The sequence below is a fragment of the Gymnoscopelus microlampas genome (genome assembly GCF_963454915.1).
Source record: "Gymnoscopelus microlampas genome assembly, chromosome: 9".
Classification (NCBI taxonomy): Eukaryota; Metazoa; Chordata; class Actinopteri; order Myctophiformes; family Myctophidae; genus Gymnoscopelus; species Gymnoscopelus microlampas.
The window spans coordinates 44,444,315-44,470,217 of record NC_139946.1 but is presented as its reverse complement, the minus strand read 5'-3'; the positions used below and the strand labels follow the sequence as shown (position 1 = coordinate 44,470,217).

Below are 25,903 nucleotides of genomic sequence, written 5' to 3'. Positions count from 1 at the left end.
GTCGGGTTGATTGGGTTTACTCAGCCTGATGCAGGGCGTCACGCCAGCACACAAACACAAACATCCGATACACAGTCAAATCCACATGTGTACAAGTGTGCCTAAATAGGCTCTACACACAGCAGCCATATTGGAAAGAAATTGGGCCTCTTCCTTTCTTCCTTCACAGGTGTTACCAATGATACTAATGAAGGCTCTTGTTCCATTCAGAGCCATATAAGTTGCGTCACCTCCGTTCACTTCATGGGGCCAGTCTTCTACAGAGCCTTCTATTGGTGAATAGTGACAAAGCCCTGAACCGGAAGTTTACGGAATGCACTGAGTCCATGAGCGTTTTTCACTATTTCAAGTTTACATGAAACCACGTGTTTTCCGCCCCCGAGGTGAAGCAACTCTCTAATACAAGGCTCTGGTTTAATTCTGGTCAAAGAGAGTCAGGGTGCTGATATTGTGCATGTTGGCTCACTGAAAACAATCTGCTACGCCAGTGAGTCTAAAATTGTGGTCCAGGGACCCTCATGGTTTGTATGTAACTGAATTGTTATGGAAACGATAAATGAGAGAATTAAAAGATGGGTTAAAAGACACTCACCTCGTCCTCTGCCATCACCAACGTCCCCTCGTTCTGACCTGGAAATCAGTGTAACCACAGAGAGTGAGTCCACGTGTTATCAAAACAATACACAGTATTTATGACACTCTTAAGACTGCATCATACTCCTTGCGGAAACGAAGTTTGGTGGGAACGAAATGCTGAGAAACCGAACGAACGCATTCCATTGCCGCCGCCGGTGTTTATCTTGGCAGTGGGTGAGCGTCAGTGGGATGATGAAAACAAACAGCGGAGATCCAGGTGACAAAGTCGGAAGTCTAACGTTCATCACTCCGAACCGTATAAAACAAAGTTGTATCCGTAGAGAGCTTTGTTTTGGTTTCAGCAAACCAAATATTTTTTTCCGACTTATTTTGAAGCTTTACTGTATGCGTGATTCTGGTTTGTTGTATATCGTCGCTGTTGGGTGGAAATCTCATTATGTATAAAAATGTTACTTTTCAGGATTCAAAAGTAGCAGATCTACAAGCTCAAAACGCGTTGCTTCGCCCTGCGCTTCGAGCTTGTGGATCTGCTACTTTTGCTGCATTTGTGTGACGCTGTAGTATGATCAAGTAGGGCGTTGATTTAGGAAAAAATACATTAAAATATGGGGAGGTTTCTGCCCAGATGGGTTTTGCATCTGAATAATATGCTCCGTTCATTTTTTTTTGTTAGTTTTTTTTTTATCGCGATCGATCACAACGTTGTGATTGCGCAGAGCGACTTCCCCACCGTCGAAGGAGTACAGCGCCTTGCAGTGTCCGATGACGGGGAGAGGCTCGTCGTCGTCGAACTCGTCGTCAAATTCGTGCGGGTCGGCGTGGGGGGGTCCGTGCTGCGGGGGCGCGTGGTGCTCCTGACTGGTGGTGTCATCTGTGTAGCTGCCCTCAGGACTAAAGGAATGAGAGAGAGAGAGAGAGGGACGAGAAGGCAGCAGGATTAAATCAACACTTGTTTCATCATCATCATCATCATCATCATAAACCATTGTCACCTTGAGGAATGACGCTCATTTATAGTGGTATCTATGTGGCTATAAAAAATATATGTATCATAAAAAATTAAATGCACAGGGTATTACTGTGTAAAAAAAGATTAATAATAAGAAAATCAAACAACTTTATGAATGGACTTTGTTATGTCCGTCCGTCCCTGTGTGTCCGTGTGTGTCCGTGTGTGTGTGTGTGTGTCCGTGTGTGTGTGTGTGTGTGTGTGTGTGTGTGTGTGTGTGTGTGTCCGTGTGTGTGTGTGTGTGTGTGTGTGTGTGCGTACCTCTCTCTGCCTTGAGGGGTGTGTTGGTGGTTGTCTGCACTGTGTCTTCTGTCTCCTCTGGAGCTCTGCTTTCCCTCTACCTCCGATAGCCAAGACTGGGGGGGGGGGGGGGTGAAAGGACAGACAGACAGAGATGAAAACATTATACTGCGAAAACACAGCAAACCGTATGGTGTAACTGGACTGTGCAATCAGTGCCACTGCACCACCATATCAGGACTAGTCACCTATAAAATGTCAGAAAGTGTGCACTAACTGTGGGCTAATCTGTGGCCACTGAATGACAGCGTAATGGAGTAATAATTGTATAAATTCAAGCGATTGTGTGACCAGATGCAGTTATGTTTCATATTGTGTGTAAGCCTACTGTGCATTTTTGGCAGCTATTAGTTCAATGTTTGCTTTTATCTACAAACTGATGAGTAAACTGCCTTTGTGTTTTATCTTGGTTTGAGAACTTTAGCCATAAATCGCTGATCTACATGCTCACAAAGCTTCGGAGATATAGGTGTTGAGGGAAAAAAAGTTTTTACATTATAGAGGGGGTCCCTGCTTCATCTCTCTCTCAGCAAGGGGGTGCTTTGCCCGAAAAACGCTGAAGAACGCTGTATTAGTCTGTACTTGTAGTTACTGCAGTTGACCAGCAGGGGGCTCTAATCCTGCATGTTCCATCAAAGACCCAAGCACCAGTCAGACTCGGGGTGCAACAGAGGTCAAGATAATACTCAATTATCAGGTTAACTGGAAGAAGAAAAGGGGGCTTGGACAGCCTTCCTCTTTGTAACCTCCCTGTTATTCGTCCATCCATCCATCCATCCTCCCTTTTGTATTTTAGATACAGCTTGTTGTTTCATACTGTAGCACTTGGTTTAGTTTATTTACAGTGGTTCCTAACCTGCGGGCATGGCCCACATGCATGCAATTCGGCTGCCGTGTGAAGTGGTCACGCATGCATTCTCAGAACGCGTTTATTTTAAAAGGTTAGTGTTTTGCCAATTATTTGGGCGTCCACTTGCAATGTCCTCATGGCCCACCAGCGGAGCCCTCGCCCCCACTGGTTGGGAATCGCTTGGTCTAGGATGCTTTTTAGGCCGTGAACGTACAGTTCTTTACCTTAACCTCCCTCTATCTTACAACGTGGCTCGCTTTATCTATCTCCTACCCTCCCTTCGCCACCAACCCCCATCCCGACCCCCCCACCCCGCCCGCCCTCCTTTCCTACCTCATTCTTGTGTATTTCAGAGCGTAGTTTCTCCATATTACACATGGTCTCTGATATTTTAGGCTGCAGGCTGCTGGGGTCTCCCATCTGGGGGTTCTTCTCATAGACGTCCTTCATCTTGTTCAGGGCATCTCTGAGACACACACACACACACACATATGTTTTTATTACTATACTTGTGAGGACATCAACACTTTAGGACAGCCATGGTTATGAATGCCATTTAAAAATAATAATTGCCATTTTTAACCGTAAGACAGAAAAACAGCAGATCTACAAGCTCACAACGCGTCGCGCTGCGACGCGTTGTGAGCTTATAGATCAGCTATTTTTCGGTGCATGACACTGGCGCGCAACTAAGTATAAATCATGTTGAACTCTAATTCCAATCCCTAAAGCTAACCTCTAAGACACCTAAATGTCTAATCCTGACCTGAATGTTTTTCTAAATGTAAACGTATCTCTAAAAAATGTTTTTTTAACTATAAAACAACCATTTGTCTTGTGAGGACCAGGAAAACGGTCCTCACAATGTATATTTCTTCAAATTCTACTATACTTGGTCCTCGCAAGTATAGTAATACAAACACACACACGTGCGCGTGCGCACGCACGCACACACACACACACACACACACACACACACACACACACACAAAAATGTGACCAACTGCAGTTTTTTTTTAGGCCACGCTGTCCTTCAAAATGCTGCACCAAACGCAGCAGGGTTTCAGTGTGCCTGACCTCTTTCTAGAGCTCTTCACTGAGGAGTGCTGCTTGATGGGCGGTTGGCATTACGCAGAGGGATTGAGGCGAGTTTTAAGGGCCCAAAATAAATAGGCCCGACAACAAGCGGGGATTCCAAGCGGCACAGGTGGCCAAAAACTTGAAATATGACTGATTAATTATGTCATTTTGCCCATGTTTTTGATTGTGACTTGCGGTGGTGGAAAAAGTACTCGCATCTTTTACTTAAGTAAAAGTATCTAGTAAAAGTCTGGAATCTTTCCAAAAATGTACTTTAGTAAAAGCACAGAAGTATTGGTATCAAAATGTACTTAAGGTACCAAAAGTAGAAAGCACTCATTATGCAGAATGTCCCATTTCACACATTTTCAAATGTATAAAATGTATTAAAATCTTGAATCTTGAAAATAGAAGATCTACAAGCTCACAATGCGTCGCATCGCGACGCATTGTGAGCTTGTAGATCGGCTATTTTCAAATGGCAGAAATATATATAGGGCTGAAGTTGTTAATGTATGTTTTTTTGATAATAATCTAAATCTGCAAAGTAACTAGTAACTAAAGCTGTCACCCGGCGACCAAAAACATAATTTTGGGGGTCCTTGACATGAAAAAGTTTTTTTGAAAAAAAAAAAAAAAAAGTTTCAAAAATAAGCTCATAGCGTGGCACCGAGTGCCGCGCTATGAGCTTGTATATCTGCTATTTTTTTAATAGCCAAAGAAATCTATAGTGACACAGATGGGTTGAATGGGTTGAGAGTTAAAGGCACTGCGGGGCAGTATAAATGCTTGGGACTCTTTTCTTAACGGAGGACATTTCATACCTCTGATCCATCTCTTTCTGGAGCTCCTTGCCGAGTTCATCGATCCTCTGCTGCAGTCTTTTCCTCCTCTGCTCCGGAGGCAGATGGCTGAAATCCTCCAGGGAAGGGGCCTGGTGGGGAGAGAGAAGACATTGCAGTAGGGTTCTTCACACCCACCCACACACACACTGCACTAACTCTCATAGGCCATGCCTAATCAGAGAGGGAGTGCAAAAGGATATACTGTATACCCAGTGTTTTCCCCACCAGAAATGCTTCTTTGTAGCCTGGACGGGGGTTTTCTGACACAGCATTTATATCATGTGACTCAAGTACTTTATTGAGTTCATTGAACCACATGAACCCTAGCGTTCCTCTTCTGTGAAAATACCAGGTATACAAGCTACACGTGTCGCAGCGTGACACTTTGTGAGCTTGTAGCTATTGGCTATTTTCGGTGAAGAGATTTGGTGTGGATGGGGAAAAAAAGGAGGGGACCAAGTATAGCCTCCTGAGGGACCCCCGGACAAAGTATATAGGGTTCATGTGGTTAAATCCTTTGAGGCAGGATGACAACTCCTTGCTGGGTCAGTTCAGACAATAGGCTCTATGCACAGCAGCCATATTAGAAAGACTTTGGGCCTCTTCCTTACTTCCTTCACAGGTGTTACCAATGATACTAATGAAGGCTCTGTTCCATTCTGGTCAAACAGAGTCAGGGTGCTGATGTTGCGCACGTTGGCTCACTGGAAACACTCTGCTACACCAGTGGGTCTCACTCTCAAAGTGTGGTCCAGGGACCCTCATGGTTCCTTGAGGGGGTCCCAGTCCCAAATGGCCCTTAAAAATGTGTGTAACTCTGAGAGTGTACAAATGGAACCAAATGGACCCGTAAGGGTCCATTTGGTTCCATTTGTACACTCTCAGAGTTATGGTGGTCCTTGAAATTAAAAGGTTTGAGAACCACTGTGCTACACGAAATGGAACAGAGCCTTCATTAGTATCATTGGTAACATCTGTGAAGGAAGTAAGGAAGAGGCCCAATTTCTTTCCAATATGGCTGCTGTGCATAGAGCCTATTGTCAGTGTTAATGCGAAGTTGAACTCTGGCAGATCCTTGGAGTTGTACTGCTACCTGGTCATGATATATACTGTCATTCCAAATACTGTTGATCATCTTTATCTTTTGCGTCTGTGAAAGAGGAGCTGATAGTAGTGATTCTATTCAATCTCATTGTATGAAGAAAGAGAATCACACATTTGGCACCTAAATGAACGTGTGTATTATGACAAAATGTAAAAAGAATGGTCACGGTACTTAATTTTGGGGAGGTAAAATGGCTGTATTCATGCTATATTACCTTGAACGGAAGTTCTCTAGCACAACAAAAATCGATTATGTCACCAATATTGGTGTAACACAAGCACCTCCGCTTGTGTTACTCGTCTTTATTATTAGCAGCAGAATACACGTTGTCTAGTGTTCCTTTATGTGCTAATTGATTTTGAGAACTGTCACGTTAATACAACGAGATGAAATGAATTGCCATTTCCGGTTACGTGCTCACAGAATCAACAGATAAAAATGAAAACAATATGTTGACTTATATCATGTCCAAGTACTGTACATACACCCCACACAAACTCACCTCTGCCTCCTTTTAGCTCTCAAACAAACCTCAGAAAATCTAAAACTACCCCAATGACGAGACACCGTTTTGGAGCTCCTTTGGAGAATATTGTCTGTCAGTCTGAAGTGAAGGACATAACCTATTCTAACCAGTGTTGGAAGGCAATAATAGTTAAGTACCACTACGGTTTCACACTACTGTAGATACTACGGGGAGTTATATAGGGTCTACGGTGATAGGGTTGACTTGACTCGATTTTGCTAATGGCTATAATGGGGGAAACATGCACTTACTGGGTCTAAATACGGGATTATAACACTTCTCGCACACACACACACACACACACACACACACACTTACCATCTTGACTGACCACTGAGCAGTAATGTGTCAACCATGCCAGGCAAAGAGACAGACAATATGGACAGCATGTTAGAGGTCAGTATGTCGGCCCAGCCAGGAGCGCCAGCATTATTAATTAGCACATCAAACATCAACACGCCTGCCTGCCAGTCATCCAGTAAAGAAAGCCATCCAGCTACTAAGCCAAAACAACCGGTTACAGTAGTATGTTAACCCGTTAAAGACCGGGAACACGTCTGTTGTTGTGTGTCATTTTTAGATTCCTTGTTTTGGCTATTCAAAAATAGCAGATATACAAGCTCATAGCGCGGCACCGAGTGCCACGCTATGAGCTTGTAGATCTGCTATTTTTAGAAAAATTGGGAAGATTTGTGCAAATCTTTGAATATATATTTTAATTCAAATCTTTGCTTCTGGTGGATTCTACAAATGTCTTGCTATAATATCAGTGGTTCTCAAACTTTTTCATGTCAAGGACCCCCAAAATGACATGCATTTGGCCGCGGACCCCCATCTGAAAATATTTTGTTCCAGGGACCCCCGCAGAAGCAAAGATTTGAATTTGAAAGATTTTAAAGATTTGAAAATAGCAGATCTACAAGCTCATAGCGCGGCACTCGGTGCCGCGCTATGAGCTTGTATATCTGCTATTTTTTGAATAGCCCAAAGTATAAGATAATGGTTAACGTGGTTACACAGATGCTTTCCCGGTCTTAATGGGTTAAGCCAGCCAGTGCGGTAGGTAGGCACAACAATGTCAGCCAGCCAGCCAGCGCCAGCCCTTCTTACAGTCAGGATGTCAGCCAACCCAGCCATCTACTCAGCCAGGCCAGTTCTTCTCTCTGAGTGCCATTAGACAGATTAAATCTACTTGGGGGGGGGGGGGGGGGGGGTAAAGAATGACTGAACACATATAGTAGGTCTGACAGGATTGATATGACTTTGAGCAAACAACGGACGGTTTCAGCCTTTAGAACTGAGCTGGGGGTGTGACATTGAGTAGTTGGTGTTAAAAACTGTCCGGCAGGCGGACAGCTCTGTTTCACAGCACACTGACACATCATTAGCAGAGCCATGTTAAAACACACACACACACACTCGCACACCCCTGCACGCACACACACACACACACACACACACACAGCATTGCAGACTAGCGTCAAAACCAAACCTGGTATTGATGTGCAAAACGCAACAATCTCACCACACTCACTGCTGAAATGTCAGTGTCAACCCCAAGCAGTGTTGACTTCGCCGACTAAAACTATGACGAAAAATGTTCGTCGACTGGCTTTTTTCACTGACGAAAACTAAATAAAAACTAAATAAAAACTAAATAAAAACTAAGCTACGATGACTAAAACTAAGGCTAAATATATATTCACAATTTCGTCGACAAATAAAAAGTAGACTATAATGTGTGGAGAAGAGATCCAGTAGTCATTTTATGTTTGGTTGCGCTCAGGTGTTCAGCTGAAAATAGCAGATCTACAAGCTCACAACACGTCGCAGCTTGTAGATCGGCTATTTTCAGCATGCAACCAAGTGTAAAATCAGCCGTTAAGACGCCATGAAGGCACCGCCAAAATACATTTAAGTCGACTAAATCAACTGTAGATTTCTTATGATATTTAGTCGACTAAAACTAGACAAAAACTAAAACATTTCAGATGACTAAAATATGACTAAAACTAAAATGGAATTTTATTCAAAAGAAAAACTAAATCAAAATTTGCTGTGAAAATCAACACTGACCCTAAGCCCTCCCCCCCTGAAATCCACCACATCAAACCAAGGTAAAACACAGCACACATCATCAAAACACACACTGCACACTGTCCATCAGCTAGGATCCCTAGCAGGGTTGCCAGATCTGCTTATTATAATTTCCCCGCAAGATGTTTATCTGAAAATAGCCGATCTACAAGCTCACAACGCGTCGCATCGCGACGCGTTGTGAGCTTGTAGATCTGCTATTTTCAAATAGCTGATGTACATGTTAAAGTGCACATGTGGCCCATAGTCGCATCTTTTGGGCTGGTTTTCCTAGACCTGGGAGCTTGTTTCTCTCACAGAATCTGGCAACACTGATCCCTCGTCCTGTGATTGGAACACAAGCGGGTCTGATTCTAAAGCAGGTCAGAGAGGGAAAGGGGAAATGAGGGAGAGAGAGAATGAGCGAGAAAGTTAGAGAAAGGGCAGCGAATGGACGAGAAACAAAAGAAAGGCACTAACACTATAAACAAGGGGGAGAGGGAGAGAGAAAGAGAGAGAGAAAAAAAATCACTTCAATCCGTTTCACACTCTAACACCTTAATCGGCCGGGCTGGGCTCACCCCTCTCCTCAGGACCCTGAAAGATGGAATTCTGGGTACTGTAGTCTTTATCTCCGACAGACAGTAGCCTACGGGGTCGGAGCTGAACCGAGGGGGAGAGGGGACGTATGTGGTGGCGGGTCGAGGGCGGTGGTGATGGCGAGGGCGGGAGGAGGAGGAGGAGGAGGGGGGAGGTGGAGGGGGGGCGGGAGGAGCGGAGAAAGGGTACTGGGTGGGTGGCAGCGGGGGTGAAGAGAGGATACAAAGGGGGGGAAGGTCAGGAGAACCACATACTGTATGAATTGGATTTCATTTGCTCTCTCTCTCTCTCTCTTTCATCCTCTCTGCAATGACATCACCGCCATTGCAAATTCGGCTCTCTGGTTCATGAGTTTAACCCATTAAGGACCGGGAATGCATCTATCTGTGTCATTTTAAGATGTTCTTTGGGCTATGCAAAAATAGCAGATCTACAAGCTCATTTTCACGATTTTTCAAAAAACGTGAACATTTGTGCAAATGAAAATATATATATTTTAAAGTGAACATTTGTAACTCAAATATTTGCAGATTTTTTGTTGAAAAAACATTTTCATGTCAAGGACCCCCCAGAAGCAAAGATTTGAGTTAAAAATGGTCGCTTTGAAAAATAAATACATTCAAAGATTTGCACACATTTTCACGATTTAAAAAAAAATAGCAGATCTACAAGCTCACAGTGAGCTTATATATCTGTTATTTTTGAATAGCCAAAGTATAAAAATAATGGTTAAAGTGGTTACACAGAGCCGGCGTTCCCGGTCTTAATGGGTTAAGAGCAGGGTTGGGAGGGTTACTTTTAAAAAGGAATCCCCTACAGTTACAAGTTACTTGCTAAAAAATGTAGTTAGTAACGTAATCCCGATTACTCCATTTAAAAAGTAACTATAGTTACTTTCAGTTACTTTTGGATTACTTTTAAGTAGGGATGTCCCGATCACGTTTTTTTGCTCCCGATCCGATCCCAATCTTTTGATTTTGAGTATTTGCCGATCCTGATCTTTCCCGATCCGATCTTTTCATTTTTAAAAATATTTTTAAATTATAATTTATGCATGTAGAATTTATTTTTATCATTTATTTTGTAGCAATAAAAGACAATATGTCTCAAAACACTGGCTGACAGTTGAATTATTGCCAACAAAATAAATGTTAATTAAAGAAATTAAGACAAATACTGAATCTCTGAACATTGGCTTGCAGTTATCGCACATAGCCAAAATACAATAATAATATTAGGCTTGTCATTCAGGATGGAAAATAAAGTTGTCATTTTTTTGGGGAGAAGTGGAACGTAGAAGTCATTTAAGTTTAGCGTGAGGGAGAGGGTCTACTCTGATTACTACAGCAGGGGTCCCCAAGGTTTTTTTTAGCTAAGGGAGAGATGAAGCAGGGACCCCCACTACATATTGTATAAAATTTGTGTTGCAGATTAAACCTTTTCATAGATTTCATAGATAGCTTCATAGACTTGTTTAACAGCACTGTCATCAGTGTATTTATCAGACATCAGACAGTCAAACTCTCAGTACTTAGTAAAGTTGAGCCTAGGCTCTGTACTTGGTCTGCTCTTTTCCCCTCTACCTCTTCTTGTTCCCCTCAGAATATAGGGATATTAGGGTTCATGTGGTTAATGTAAATACAAGAAAAAGGTCCTATCACGCAAATATTTGGAGACCCCCCAGACTTGATATCTACACTACAGAAAACATTCAGTTGGACATTAAACACACACACACACACACACACACACACACACACACACACACACACACACACACACACACACACACACACACACACACACAGAGCTGACATTAATTAGTGCTGTTGATTGCTATGTGGTCAAATGCGCATACAGGCTCAACGAGCCATCGTTAATCAGTTAGTGTTACACAGCTGACTGCCAATATGCGCATTTCTGTTGAAAACGCATCACTGACAGGCTGATGAAGGCTATACATAGACTAGATAAAATAAATAGAATATACCAAGTTACTATCAGAACCTAGTAACAATCAGAACCAAAGAAAGACACTTTAATAGATTATAGTCCCTTTAACCAAACCATCTGATCAGTTTAAGGTTAAGAGTAAAGGCTTTTATGCAGGAACAGCGCTGCAAAGAGGACGAAAAAGAGTCTGTAGTGTTGCCTAGTCTGATTATTATAAGCCACTTTGGGCTCATTTTTCTGAAGTTGCTTGTAAATAATGGTAGAACGGTTGTGAGCTTGTAGATCGTCTATTTTCAAATAGCCAACATATATAAATATGCACATTGTTTAATGGACGACATATATAGCTATGAAGTGCTTATGTGGCCTTTTATAGTCGCTTCTTTTGTGCTTGTTTTCATAGACCTATTTGCTTATTTCTCTCGCAAAGTCTGGCAACACCGCTGTTGATGCAACATTAGCAGCCTCCAGTCTGTGAGGATTTTTGACACAGAGACGCGCTGCGCTCAACTCCAATCCATTGCGGTCTGTGTGCGGACTAGTGTGCGCTCTTGCAGGTGGCTGTTTGGTGTTATAATAATTTATAACTTGTTTGTAAAATTAATGAGGGGAAGGGGAGAACGTAACCCTCCTGTAACGCCCGTTACAACACCCCCGTTACTGTAATCCAGATTACACATTTTAAAATGTACTCTAGGACGTTACCGTTACGTTTTTTTTGTACTCCGTTACGTAACGGCGTTACATGTAATCCGTTACTTCCCAACCCTGGTTAAGAGGGAGCGGTTCATTTTGGTCAATATTGATTGGACACTGTCTCAGCTGTCCGAATGACATCATCTTTGTTTGCATGAACAAGCAGTCCCATAAGACCTCTCTCTCTAGAACAGAAGCTTTTAGGGATGAGAAATACTACTACAACTGTAGGCTATAAATATACGGCTTATACAATGTAATTTCATTAAAACTATACACAGTAATATGCTTGCATGTTGATTTAACTCGGAGAGTGCAAAAAAAAAGGACAAGTTCCTTGTTACTCAGCCAACAGTCACATGATGGTATAGTTAATGATTGACCGACAGCCTTTATGTAGAGGGCCAAGGTCCACTCTGTGCATCCGGGTAAAGGCTAGGTTTGCTCTGGCCTATATTATTATCATCACACACACACACAGTATAAATCACAGGACCGGCTAAAACCCTGCCACAGAACACTGACAGAGCACACACAATTGCAGGGGGAGAAAAAAAAAAAGAGGAAATAAAAGAAAAAAATATGTGAAAGCGCTTTTCTCCATAAAGAAAGGGTTGCGGTGACGTGTGGAATGCGAGAGAGGGGAAGTTGTTGTATAGTTTACGTTCCTCCTGCGTTTGTTACACCTAATTTATGCCACGAATTATAAATCAGGCTTTAGGTACTGTAGTATACATTGGAAAGACAGAGAAGGGTGTCATGCACTAGTAAGTGTACAATCTGGGAACACATCTCTGTCATTTTAGATTTCTTAGGCTATTCAAAAATAGCAGATATACAATATATTGTAGATCTGCTATTATTTTTTTATCGTGAACATTTGAGCAACTCTTTGAATATATATATTTTTTTAAAGCAAACATTTTGTAAAATATGTTGTTCCAGGGACCCCTCCCAGAAGCAACGATTTGAGTTACAAATGTTTGCTTTAAAAATATGTATATTCAAAGATTTGCACAAATGTTTGTGATTTTTCAAAAATAGCAGATCTACAAGCTCATAGCTTGTACCTCAGCTATTTTTGAATAGCCAAATAAATCTAAAATGACAGAGATGCGTTCCCGCATTGAATGCGTTCAACCCACCAGCATTAGTGTACCGTTAGTGTGTCGTTTTGGCGCGTTTCCACTTGACCAGATTACAGTAGAGAATAACAGGAGACAAAGTCATGTTGTTGCGTGTTCCGACCATATTCACACGGGGGCCCTTTTCCCTCTTACAGCATACACCTACTCCTCCAAGTATGACGTAAAAGCAAAATGGCCGCCATGTGGATATGGTCAAAATCTTTGTGTACGGCTTAGCAGTGTTGATTTCGTCGACTAAAACTATGGCGAAAAACGTTTGTCGACTACCTTTTTTCACTGACGAAAACTAAATAAAAACTAAATAAAAATCAAGCTATGATGACTAAAACTAAGACTAAATATACTGACAATTTTGTCAACAAATAAAAACTAGACTAAAAGGAGATCCAGTAGAACTAAGCTCTACAAGCCCACAACGCGTCGCAGTTGTGAGCTTGTAGAGCGCCTATTTTCAGCATGCAACCAAGTGTAAAATCAGCCATTACGATGCCATCAAGGCACCGCCAGAACACATTTTAGTTGACTAAATAAACTGTAGATTTAGTCGACTAAAAATCATATGATATTTAGTCGACTAAAACTAGACTAACAGTAAAACATTCCAGATGACTAAAATATGACTAAAACTAAATGGAATTTGATTAAAAAGACTATGACTAAAACTAAATCAAAATTAGCTGTCAAAATCAACTCCGTACGGCTTAGCCTGTTTGAGTCAGCAGGTGACCCCCAGTCTGTACCTTGGGTTTCTTTCCAAACAGCCAGAGTTTGTTCTTGGCTTTGCCCATGGAGTGTTTGGGGTCGGTTCGGGGCCCGGGCGTGCCGCCGCCACCACCATCTCTGTCCCCTTTGGACGTGGCGCTGATGGTCCCGTCCGAACCAGTTCTGCTTAGATTCTGACTGAAGTCCTCGAAGGGGAAATCGCCCGGCGGCTCGAAGCCCGACTTGAAGGACTCAACGACGATGACGGAATCCTGTTGAAGAAGTGAGGGTGTCAGGACAATACAGACCAAACAAATGCACCAGACAGGGTACAGAAACATTAGCCTGCCTGCCTTCCTGTCTTCCTCCCTCCCTCCCTTCGCTACAGGTTCAAATGACAGTGTTAAAGGGATAGTTCACCGAAAAAAATACTTTTTTTCTATCACCCCATGGAGACCTGAATTCATGGATATTTTTTTTGTTTTTTGTCCGATTCCTAAGCCAATAATTTGATAACCAGCGGATCGGTAGGCAGCGGTTCCGGTAGGAGACACAAAGGACTCTCTTTGTGTCTCCTACCGGAACCGCTGCCAGTCATCAAATTATTGGCTTAGAAATGCGACAAAAACTAAAAAAATATCCATGAATTCAAGTCTCCATAGGGTGAATAAAAGTAATTTTGGGGGTGAACTATCCCTTTAACTTCTCTCAGCCTTCATCTCTTTTCTCCCATATTTTCCCCTGCACTCACCATCCTTCCTTTCTCGTCTTTCTTTCCCCCTCTGTACTTACTTTCCGATCGTCCACAGCCTTGGCGGCAGTCACCATGCCCTCCAGGCATTTGGAGATGATGGGGATGACTCTTCTCTCCACCTCGGCGAAGCTCCGAAACGTCTCTCCAATTTTGACCGTCCGACGCTGGTCCATGTCCTGCAGGTTCTGTAGCAAAAATAAAAACTTGGAATCAACACCGGCTACTAGCAAAACGCCAGGTTAACTTAAGCCATTAAGGCCTGAGGATCCCATTCTACAAAATGTCTTCTAAATCCTAACAGTTTAAAAAAAAAAAAAAACATGTTGCTATGTCAGTGGTTCTCAAACTTTTTCATGTCAAAGACCTCAAAATGATATGTATTTGGCCCCGGACCCCCATCTCAAAATATTTTGTTCCAGGGACCCGCAGAAGCAAAGATTTTAATTGACAAATGTTCACTTAAAACATTTTTTTTGGGAAGATTTGCACAATTCTTTGCACAAAATGACACAGATGCGTTCCAGGTCTTAATGGTTTAATTAAAGTACGTCTCTTAGCAGTGCCAGCTCTTTTGTCTGGTAACCAACTACAGTGGGTATTGTATTGGCCTCTTTGGCACGTAGCCAATGTGGTTTGATTACACTATATAATGAAAACAAAACGAACACTTAGTCTGCTAAAAAATATAATTAGCTGAATTGGGTGGCCCGGTTAATGAAACAAGGGACACAGGGAAGGTTTGATTTGATTGGATGGGATCCGTAGAGGATAAGGTCTGGCAGTTACAGCATGGCCAATGTTAAGGGTTTCCACTGGTGTAAAGTAAGTACTTTTACTCATTACTGTACTTAAGTCACATTTTGAGGTATTTTTTACTTTACTGGAGTATTTCTAATTTTCAGTACTTTTACTTCTACTCCACTACATCTCAGAGGTAAATATTGCACTTTTACTCCACTACATCATACTATAATTCTAGTAACCGCCTTGAGTAGGTGAAGCGTAGGTGAAGCTAGCCGGTTCTCCTCAGTGGCTGGACCAATTGCTCTGATTTTGCACACAGCCATTGACCATTACCATCTGAACTTAACTGTGAAGCCCGTTTTTCCATTTCATCAAATCTCAGCTTCTTATTAGCACTTTTGTGTCAAAGAATGTCGCCATGGTTACGGGGCTGCCCAGCTATGGGACGAACTTCCTCCCGGGTTGCCAGATCATGTGCGCATATCCCCCCACGGATGCGTCGACCGGGTATGGTCTAGTTTATTTAAAAACGTTAGTCACTAGTTACTTTGTAGATTTGGATTATTATTACAAAGCATACATTAACCACTTTAGCCCTATATACAATTCGGCCATTTGAAAATAGCCGATCTACAAGCTCACAATGCGTCACATTGCGACGCATTGTGAGCTTGTAGATCGGCTATTTTCAAAAGATTTGTATACATTTTGTACATTTGAAAACGTGTGACATTCTTACTTTTGGTACTTTTAGAACATTTTGGTGCCAATACTTTTGCACTTTTACTACATTTGGAATTCTGGACCTTAACTTTTTTACTTGTAACAGAGTATTTCTACATTAGTAGAAGTATTTAGCAGTATTGATACGTTCACTTAAGTAAAAAAATGTGAGTACTTCATCCACCACTGAGGGGTTTCAATTTCTGTAGAGCTCAGTGGGTTCATTTTGTGCTGGTTTACCTTGAAGATGTGTGGTATGGCGTTGTTGAAGTGTTTCCACTGTTCTGCGTTGAAGTTCTGGAGCTGGGCAGCATACTCGTTCTTGCTCTCGTCCGCCATGTGAGTTCGCAGATAAAATTGAGATTTGGCCTGGAACAAAAACACAAACAATACAGCCGTTTATATTAGGAAACTATCTCCCCCAGCATTTATTATCTGTGGTTGAAGACGACTGAAATTCTTCACTAGGAATAACCTCTCGTTTTCAAGGGGGGGTTGGTGTGTGAGAGTATTGTTTCTCAAGCTTTTAACCAAATCCAACAAGTAAGAGAACCAGTAAACAATAAAGTGTGGGTCAGCTGACTAGTTGCAATATAAACGGCAGTGGTGGAAAGTAACTAAGTACTTTTACTTAAGTACAATTTTGAGGTATTTGTACTTTACTTGAGTATGTCCAATTTCCAGTACTTTTACTTCTACTCCACTACATCTCAGAGGCAAATATTGTACTTTTACTCCACTACAATTATTTGAAAACTTTAGTTACTGGTTACTTTTCAGATATAAATTATGATATTATGAAACATACATTAACCACTTTATGCTGATTTTATACATAGGCTATTTGAAAAATCTGCTATTTGAAAATAGCAGATCTACAAGCTCGCGACGCGTTGTGAGCTTGTAGATCTGCTATTTTCAAACATTTTTGTACTTTTACTTTTGGTACATTTTGATGCCAATACTTTTGTACTTTTAATCAAGTACATTTTTATTTCTAGACTTTTACTTGTAACAGGGTATTTCTACATTGCAGCATTGATACTTTTACTTAAGTAAAATAATTTTAGTACTTTTTCCCACCACCGATAAACAGCCATGTTTGGTTGCACAACAACTGCGAGCCAAGAAACAAAAAAATGTAAAACACGAACAATGATTTACTCACTGCAATCACAGTGTAATTGGATGAGTTTGAGTTAAGTTACACTACAATTTAGATTTAGGCCATCGAAGAGACTGTCAAGCTCAAGAATCTAGGTCAGCGTTTCCTTATTAAATCATACTAAACCTCAATCAGATCAAAGCATTTTTTCCAGATTAATTCCATAACTATATTAAGAGTGTGTCTGTGTGGCAGATGGAACCAGCAGCGTACTGTACCTTCTCCACCTCTGACTTGGTGGCGTTGATGTCATTATCCAACCTATCGTAGCTTATCTGAGACTTCTCTGCCTCCTTACATTCTCTCTCAAACTTCTTCTTACTCTGAAGACAAGAACGAGAGAAAGGAGGGGGAACAGAGAGGCAGATAAAAAGATGAGAGAGAGAGAGAGAAGACAGGACACTCTGTGAATGCATGGACACAGAAAAATCATGTATATACAGTATCCTCTTAACCCATTGAGACCGGGAACGCAGCATCTGTGTCACTTTAGCCTCGATCTCCAGGCTTTTATTGTTTAGTTTTGCTAAAAAAATAAAAGCCTGGACCAGCGCGTCGGTGTATCCGGTATAGGAAGTGTTTCATTTCCCCAACCAACCAGAGTGCAGTGGGCGTCGCTCGTAATGTTGTGTTGACGGGGCGGGGGCTGACGGACAGATCGGTGAACCAATGGGATCAGGCGCCTTCTCTCCGCGCTGATTCTAAACCCGCCCCTCTATACACAAAAGCAGGAAGGCTAGTGCAGCCTAGTGTCACTTTAAGATTAATTTGGCTATTCAAAAATAGCAGATCTACAAGCTCGTAGCACGGCACCGGCACAGATGCGTTCCCGGTCTTAAAGGATTAAGAGACAATGCTTTGTCTCTGTTCATTTCCATAGAAAGAGGGGTGAGAGACACAGGAACTGGGGGAGCAAGGGGGAGTGAGAGAGAGAGAGAGAGAGAGAGAGACAGAGAGGACACATCTTCCTGTGCCAGCACCATCTGGGTTGCATTAGTAGAGGGGAAGCAGAAGAGACAGAATAGTTGAGACATTACAGTTATAGTTAGTCACTGCTAAAGATGTACAAACCACACACACACATACATTCTATACACCTGGGGTATAAGTAACACCATGGGGGAAAATGGACTGGTGAGGCCCATAAAACACTGAGTGAGCGTTATTATTTAGCAACTAGTCCAGTGTTGTGGTCTGAGATCATGGTTTGTTAAAAGGCCCCGTGAATGTCTGTCAGATGACTAGCAGTAATACCATTCGATTCCACATTATTTGAACACATTGACTGTCTGCCACGCAGTGTTGCCAGATTCTCTGAGAGAAACAAGCAACCAGGTCTAGGAAAACCAGCCCCAAAGAAGCGGCTAATGGGCCACGTGAGCACTTTAACATATACATCAGCTATTTGAAAATAGCAGATCTACAAGCTCACAACGCGTCGCGATGCGACGCGTTGTGAGCTTGTAGATCGGCTATTTTCCATAAAAAATAGCGGGGAAATTATAATAAGCAGATCTGGCAACCCTGCTACCACGGACGTAATATTACGTCATGTCAAATCCAACGCTCGACTGCCAATGATGTAATATTACCTCATCGTGCGTTTTTAGTGATCACGCTAGAGGGCGCTCTTCACCAACCTATGAATGATGCTTTGACTTCGAGATATACACACGGAAATGGTGTCATCTAAAACATTTTCACCCCGTCTCGTCCGCTACAATGTTATCAGATTTATTAAAAAAAACACACATTGTGTGAAGAGAGTGGTGCCTTTGATGAGCCCCGTATTGATGTTGTCATCAATGTTTGTTTATTGGACATACATACATACGGACACACGGACAAAGTCAGATATAGGAGTGGTTGGTACCACTCAAAAATACATTTATCATTTTCCCAGATTGCGTTTTCGGTGAAAACAAGCTATATTTTTTTCCGGCTACACTAATTTGGTGGAAAGAAGAGAGACTCGTCTTTACATTGTTTGTTCACATCCGCGTTGAAAAAACAATTCTGTGGATCGTCAAAATAAGGTAAAACCACTGGCAATGGCGGATGAATTAATTAAATTAATTAATACCTGGCAATAAATCCTGTAAATACAGCAGCTAATTTCCCGGATAATGACTGGCATTTATAGTAGCCAACAGGACTCCCTAAAAAAATCGGGTGTTTCACCCGGGGGCGGTGCCGGGTAACGAATAAAAACATGCGTTTTGGTGAGTTTTGCATAGGCTGGCGGCAGACTTTCAGCGCCAGGTCTCGCTGGACAGAATGCATTGGGCATTGTGTCTTGATTTGTCCTCAAATTGGACTTCAACAATCGACAACATTTCACTTGCTTTCTCTCGAATTAGCATAGCAGTTAAACTGATATTTCAATGTGTTTTCATTGTGCAAAATCACTCTCTGAAACTCTCCATCAGTGGTGCTCAAACTTTTTCATGTCAACAACCCCCAAAATGAAAGTATTTGGCTGCCGACCCCATCTCAAAATAGTTTGTTCCAGGGACACCCCCCCAGAAGCAAAGGTTTGAGTTACAAATGTTCGCTTTAAAAAATATATATTCAAAGATTTGCACACATTTTCTCGATTTTTCAAAAATAGCAGATCTACAAGCTTCTACGAGCTTGTAGATCTGATATTTTTGAATAGCCAAAGTGTAAAATAACGCTTTTTAGCTCAAATCTAAAAATGACACAGATCTAAGAATGACACAGATACACAATTGAAAGTCATCTCGAATTAGCATAGCAGTTAAACTGATATTTCAAAGTGTTTTCATTGTGCAAAAATCACTCTCTGGAACAACAAGGGCCAAATTTGGTACCCTGGACCTACTTTGGGCAGAGGGGAGGGGTGTGTGTGTGTGTGTGTGTGTGTGTGTGTGTGTGTGTGTGTGTGTGTGTGTGTGTGTGTGTGTGTGTGTGTGTGTGTGTGTGTGTGTGTGTGTGTGTGTGTGTGTGTGTGTGTGTGTGTGTGTGTGTGTGTGCGTGTGTGTGTGTATGTGTGTGTGTAGGGGAGGGTTGGTCCCTGTAGGCCAGGCGGTTTGCCAGTGTTTTCACACTTTGGAACATTGTGTATTCCATTTACTAGGACAGTAGTCCATGAAAATAACCTTCACCAATAGATAAATAAACACATCATTTTTCATATACTATACTGTTTCGTATACAGTACATACCTTTTGAAGGTAAAATGTTTGGTTAGTAATGCTAACTGAGAAAAACACGCTTGGTCACTGTCGGCAGTTTTAAGGTAGCAGATGGGCTAGTGTTGTCCACCACATAATTATGGCATCCCAGGTTCACATATATGTACACAGTGATGAAACATAGAGAGCACAGTGCGTGACATTTAGATCTGGCTCTCTTCCTCCTCGCCCCCAAATCCCTCCATACTCACATTGTCCATCTGCTTCCAACACGTATCCAAATACTGCTGGGCCTTCCTGCCCTCCTGTAGATGCTGCTCACGCACACACACACGCACACGCACACACACACACACACACACACACACACACACACACACACACACACACACACACACGAAAGTACACGTAAATAAACATTCACATATGTCGCCTCTGTCGGGTGGAAACCTTATGTCCAAAACATAAATGTTACTTTTCAGGATTCAAATTCAAAAGTAGCAGATCTACAAGCTCTAGTTTCGAGCTTGTAGATCTGCTACTTTTGATGCTTTTGTGCAGTATGATCAAGTAGAAAATGCACATGGTTTCCGCCCGAACAGCAACGATATTGAATTCAAATCAAAACATTTGCAGCCACAAACACAGCCTGCTGACTGAGGAAGACAAAAGACTGAGACCACAAACCACAGATCTACAGAAGTTCAGTGAACCTCGCCAGCTGTACATAACACATCATAATAATATAGGGACTCTTTATGGGAATACCTTTCAACTAGTTGTTGTGTAAGTTTAGAGCCCTCTAAATGGTTATCAATCGTTACAGAGAAAGAAAAAAAATGAAGACTGGTCTGGTAAATGGTTTGTATTTCCTGTTAGAGAGTTCAACACATTTAACCCATTAAGACCTGGAACTGTGTCATTTTTAGATTTGAGCTAAAAAAGCATTATTTTACACTTTGGGCTATTAAAAAATAGCAGATCTACAAGCTCATAGCTCAAGCTCTAGATCTACAAGCTCACTCGGTGCCGCGCTACAAGCTTGTAGATCTGCTATTTTTGAAAAATGGTGAAAATGTATGCAAATCTTTGAATACATATATTTTTAAAGCGAACATTTTTAACTCAAATCGTTGCTTCTGGGGGTCCCTGGAACAACATATTTTGATGGGGGTCCGCGGCCAAATACTGTACATATAATTCTGGGGGTTCTTGACTTGAATACGAATCGCGATTCTCATGTTGGACGATTCAGAATCGATTCTCAAAAAATAAAAATCGATTTTTGAAAAAAGAAATATATATATATATATATTTTTGTATAATGACATTTTTGAGAAGTGGCAAGTTCTGGGCTGAATCAGGGATAAAATCTATTTTGAATCGAGAATCGTTTGTTTTGAAAAAATCTGAATCGTGACCCCGAGAATCGGAATGGAATCGTGAGATAGCAGAAGATTCACAGCCCTATTATGAATGTTTTGTAACAAAGATAAACAAATAAAACAACAAGTTGCGTTCATCTGCTCCTTCCTAAGGAGGAACCTTGAACGCAGTGCAATGATATTCCAACACGGGGTCTGCGTCCAAATGTGGGTTATAAGTGTCCAGAACATTTAAAGCAGTACAATTAACTGGTCAATAGTATGATAAAATATGGAACTGTACAGTAGTAACAAAACTAGTTAGAGCTTGAGCTTGAGCCGGCTCACAGCGTATAATGAGAGTTGCGGGCGGGACGCGTTGTGAGATTGCAGATCAGCATTTTTTTCATAATTTGGAATATTTCTGTGGTTAACTGGTTAAATTAACACTAAGGATTTTACAGTGTAGATTGGGGTCCCAGAGACAGATTTTTGTTTTAAAAAGTGTTATCAAATGGGGGTCTGTGGCCTAATGCAGTCCCACTTCCCAAACGTTTTAGCTTAAGACCCAAAATAGAAATTAGATGTTTGCCAGGGACCCAAACAAGTGAAAATAGCAGATCTATACAAGCTCACAACAAGTCGCTTTGCGCCGCGTTGTGAGCTTGTAGATCTGCTATTTTCTGCTTAAACAGTTTTTTTCTTTATTTATGGAAATTATTCGATTTCTTCTTTTATTTATGAAATACTTTTGAAAAATGTCAGAATTGGGTTTTTTTATTTTCTTTTTCTTATGTAGGAAACGATTAAAAATAAATAAATTACTCACGACCCATAACAATTGATCCTTGCCCCGACTTACTGTTTGGGAAACAGTGGCATAATGCATATCAAATTTCAAGGACCCCCAGTCCTTGAAATGAAAAAAAAAAAGGTCTGTGGTGCACTCACGTGTTTCCTCTCAGCTTTGAGGTCTTGGCTGTACCTCATCAGCTCTCCGTACACTCTGTGACCCATCTCCTCTGCTACCACCTCCCTCTGCCCTGCATAGTCATTCAGCTCGTTCAGTATCGAGTAGAACGACAGGCAGGACGTGAACCTGGTGGAGACACAAGTTAACACATATAAAACACATTAGTCACGCACTGTGGCGTACCATTATCACTGCTGCTAGACAGTGAAATCCTCAGTGTTATTTAGTGAGAGTGTAGAAACGGACCTCTTAAGAGTTAACACTGAGGATTTTGCTGTGTATAGAGCATTGGTTCTCAAAGTGGGGTCCCCTGGGGGACTAAGGGTCATAGCTATGAGCTTGTAGATCTGCTATTTTTGAAAAATCGTGAAAATTTGTGTGAATCTTTGAATATATATTTTTTAAAGCGAACATTTGTAACCCAAATCTTTGCTTTTGGGGGTCCCTGGAACAAAACATTTTCGGCCAAATACATATCATTTTGGGGGTCCTTGACATGAAAAGGTTTGAGAACCACTTGTATAGAGCACCGAAGTCTGACGTAATTTACGCATCCTACCTGGGTCACGTTTTTTTCCCCCCATTCAGAATTCCCATAGGCGTGTTTAATATCGCGACATACTGTATAAGAACTGTGTTCCAAAAATGAACACATGATCCTGGCGGTTTGACTCTTATGATATGAAGCATCAACTGACGGCGGGAAAACGCTAATGTTAGTTACTGCCGCCGAATTAATAACATTTTCGCCAGAAAGACATTATCAAATATGAGTGACGATAAACGATACAGTCACCTCCCTGACAATAGCTGTGTGTGTGTGTGTGTGTGTGTGTGTGTGTGTGTGTGTGTGTGTGTGTGTGTGTGTGTGCATGTGTGTGTGAGATCGAGATAAATAGAAAGAGAGAGCTGTTGTTCACTTTCTTCACTATGACCACAGCTCTCGTACATTCTCTTCCATTGCCAATAAGTTAAGCAGACGGGTCGGGTTGGCCAATCAGGGACTCAAACTGCTTAAACAAAGCTTCACCATTCCGTGAAACCGTCTGGGTCGGTTTGGCCAATCAGGGAAGCCCTAAACACACACAGAGATTCGGTGCCGTCCTCCGCAGACCTCCAGAATTGAATGGGAATAGTATACAAAACCGAAGCTGAACACAAATTAAAATAAATAGAATAACCTAAAGACAGTAGCACACTCAGATTAAAACACCCACTGCCTTTAAAACACTCACACACTCACTGCCTTTAAAGCACCGACTGTAATTATGGACAGTACGAGTTCTAAAACGTATGGAAATTCTCTTAAGGACTAGATCTGCTTCAAAGTGCAGTGTCTCTTTTAGGCCATTTTGAGCCCTTGCAGAGCCTCTCTAGCATTCAAGCACCTACCGGAGTGACGTCAATTAAAACGTCTGTGAGGGTTCAGCGCTTTAGGCTTCAGGGAGGACATTGGAATTGGGCCATGAGAAGCTGTGTGTGTGACAGACACAGTGTGGAACAGGAATGCAGCGAGGCGATACATACAACCAACCGAGAGAGTGGCGTGTGAGCGGAGTGGATTTTCAGGAATACTCTACTGGGGCCTGGCCCGGGCGCAGAGACAACATTAAGGACCCGTTCTCTCCCCGCACGACTACAGTGTTATTGTTACGTTTTAGTTTGGCGTTGAAACCGGCAGACAGCGGAAACGTCGCACCATCGCGTCACACACCAGCAGAATGGTCCTGAGGCAGAGCAACCGAGGTGACAGCAGAGTCATGGGAAGATGGTAGGTGCTTATGCCTTATATATATCGGTGGTTTTCGACCCAGAATATTTTGTTATCATTGGATACGATTTATACATGCTGTATTGATGTGGTACCAATAGGAGAGATAACAGGCAAACGCTGATAAAAAACAATTCTTTAATCAAGTAATGCTGATGTTTAACAATAATTTAACTCAATAATTTAACCCGTAAGGGTCCATTTGGTTTCATTTTACGCTCTCAAGAGTTAAAGATCTAATAAGGGTCCATTTGGTTACCAACTCTCCATCATATAGCTGGGGACCACCTGGAACCCCCTCAAGGACCACCGGTGGTCCCCAGACCACTGGTTGAGAACCACTGCCTTATATCCTATTTGTGTGTGGGGGAAAAGTCTACATTAATGTTTCTGTGTAAACGGACGCTAGAGTAGGAATGATAAGTTAGCTTTCAAGTCAATTGCCAAGCAGCAATTCAAGTCAATTCATAACACCAGCAGAAGACCCTAGACATAACAAGAGTCAACTTATTAAATAAACCTAGCTTCTGGATTGACCCGCTGTGATCACTATCCTACTAGGACAGCATATGTGTCGATGAAATGAAATTCGTCCCTGAGCAAGACTCTTAAGTTAACCCCTAATTGCTCACAGGTTCTCATTGGAAACAAGACCGCAAGGACTTTCATGAACGACCTGTTAAAAGGAATTATCCTTACTATTGAATTCTGCCTTTCACTAGTAACCTATTGTGTCATGATTATGTGTTAAAAGCGCTTAAAGGGATAGTTCACCCCATTCTTTTTCTATCAATTACACAACCAATGCAGCCTTGAATTCATGGAGATTTTTTTGTTTTTGTCCAATTCCAATTCCGCCGGTCATCAAATTATTGGCTTAGGAATGCGACAAAAACAAGAAAGTCTCCATGAATTCAAGTCTCCATGGGGTGTGTAATCAATAGAAAAAAAGTCATTTTGGGGGTGAACTATCCATTTAACATAGGACTGGTCAGTGAAACCACTGTACTCACCTTGGCTCCTCATCTTTAGAGCGCTTTGGACAATACTTCTTTACCAGGTTCCTGAGAGAGAGACACAGAGAGAGACAGAAAGACAAGCAGGTTAGAATGAAGTAATGTTGCTCAAAATGGGTGGAAAGCAAGTGGAATACAGACCAAATGTATAGGTACAGGTGAGTGAAAGTTATAGACAGGCAGGAGGATAAGAAAAGCAATTTTAAAGCAAGGATTGATATGATGTGAGTGCATTATTGAAGATGAATCAAATATTTAACCATCAAAGTCTCTGTCTTTTCCATCCCCTGAGGCTCTGAAAAACAACACTGGGCAAAGCAGGATGCAAATGATACAGCCTTACTAGAAAGCAGAGTGTGTGTGTGTGTGTGTGTGTGTGTGTGTGTGTGTGTGTCTACCGGCGCTTTTTCAACACTAACAACACACACACACACACACACTTAACCCATTAAGACCGGGAACGCATCTGTGTCATCTTAGATTTCTTTGGCTATTCAAAAATAGCAGATATACAAGCTCATAGCGCGGCACCGAGTGCCGCGCTATGAGCTTGTAGATCTGCTATTTTTGAAAAAAAACGTGAAAACATTTTTTATTTTATTTTTTCCGAAGAACTGTTAGGATTTAGACCATTTTTAGAAGCGGCCTCAGGTCTTAATGGGTTAAGACTTCTGGGAGTTGAATCTTTGATGGTTGTTCAGACGTGCAGTAGCACTGTACTGTACTGTACATCGTACTCTGCAGGGAT

The 25,903-nt window shown here is 41.8% G+C and overlaps 1 protein-coding gene across 2 annotated transcripts in view; it reads right to left on the bottom strand.

Moving 5' to 3' along the window:
- The window catches only part of fnbp1l (formin binding protein 1-like), a 72,625-nt gene that overhangs the window by 7,197 nt on the left and 39,525 nt on the right, over positions 1 to 25,903 (bottom strand). For both annotated transcript variants that reach the window (XR_014601397.1, XM_084065824.1), the window contains exons 3-14: positions 25,153 to 25,203; positions 22,347 to 22,494; positions 20,283 to 20,345; positions 17,092 to 17,196; positions 15,949 to 16,077; positions 14,280 to 14,426; positions 13,526 to 13,759; positions 4,661 to 4,770; positions 3,090 to 3,222; positions 1,868 to 1,962; positions 1,328 to 1,488; positions 593 to 630 (exon numbers count right to left, since the gene is read on the bottom strand). Coding sequence is in view for 1 of the 2 variants with exons in the window: in XM_084065824.1 (XP_083921950.1) it covers positions 593 to 630; positions 1,328 to 1,488; positions 1,868 to 1,962; positions 3,090 to 3,222; positions 4,661 to 4,770; positions 13,526 to 13,759; positions 14,280 to 14,426; positions 15,949 to 16,077; positions 17,092 to 17,196; positions 20,283 to 20,345; positions 22,347 to 22,494; positions 25,153 to 25,203 (1,414 nt within the window). In the remaining variant the exon portion in view is untranslated. The remainder of the gene's footprint in view (positions 1 to 592; positions 631 to 1,327; positions 1,489 to 1,867; positions 1,963 to 3,089; positions 3,223 to 4,660; positions 4,771 to 13,525; positions 13,760 to 14,279; positions 14,427 to 15,948; positions 16,078 to 17,091; positions 17,197 to 20,282; positions 20,346 to 22,346; positions 22,495 to 25,152; positions 25,204 to 25,903) is intronic.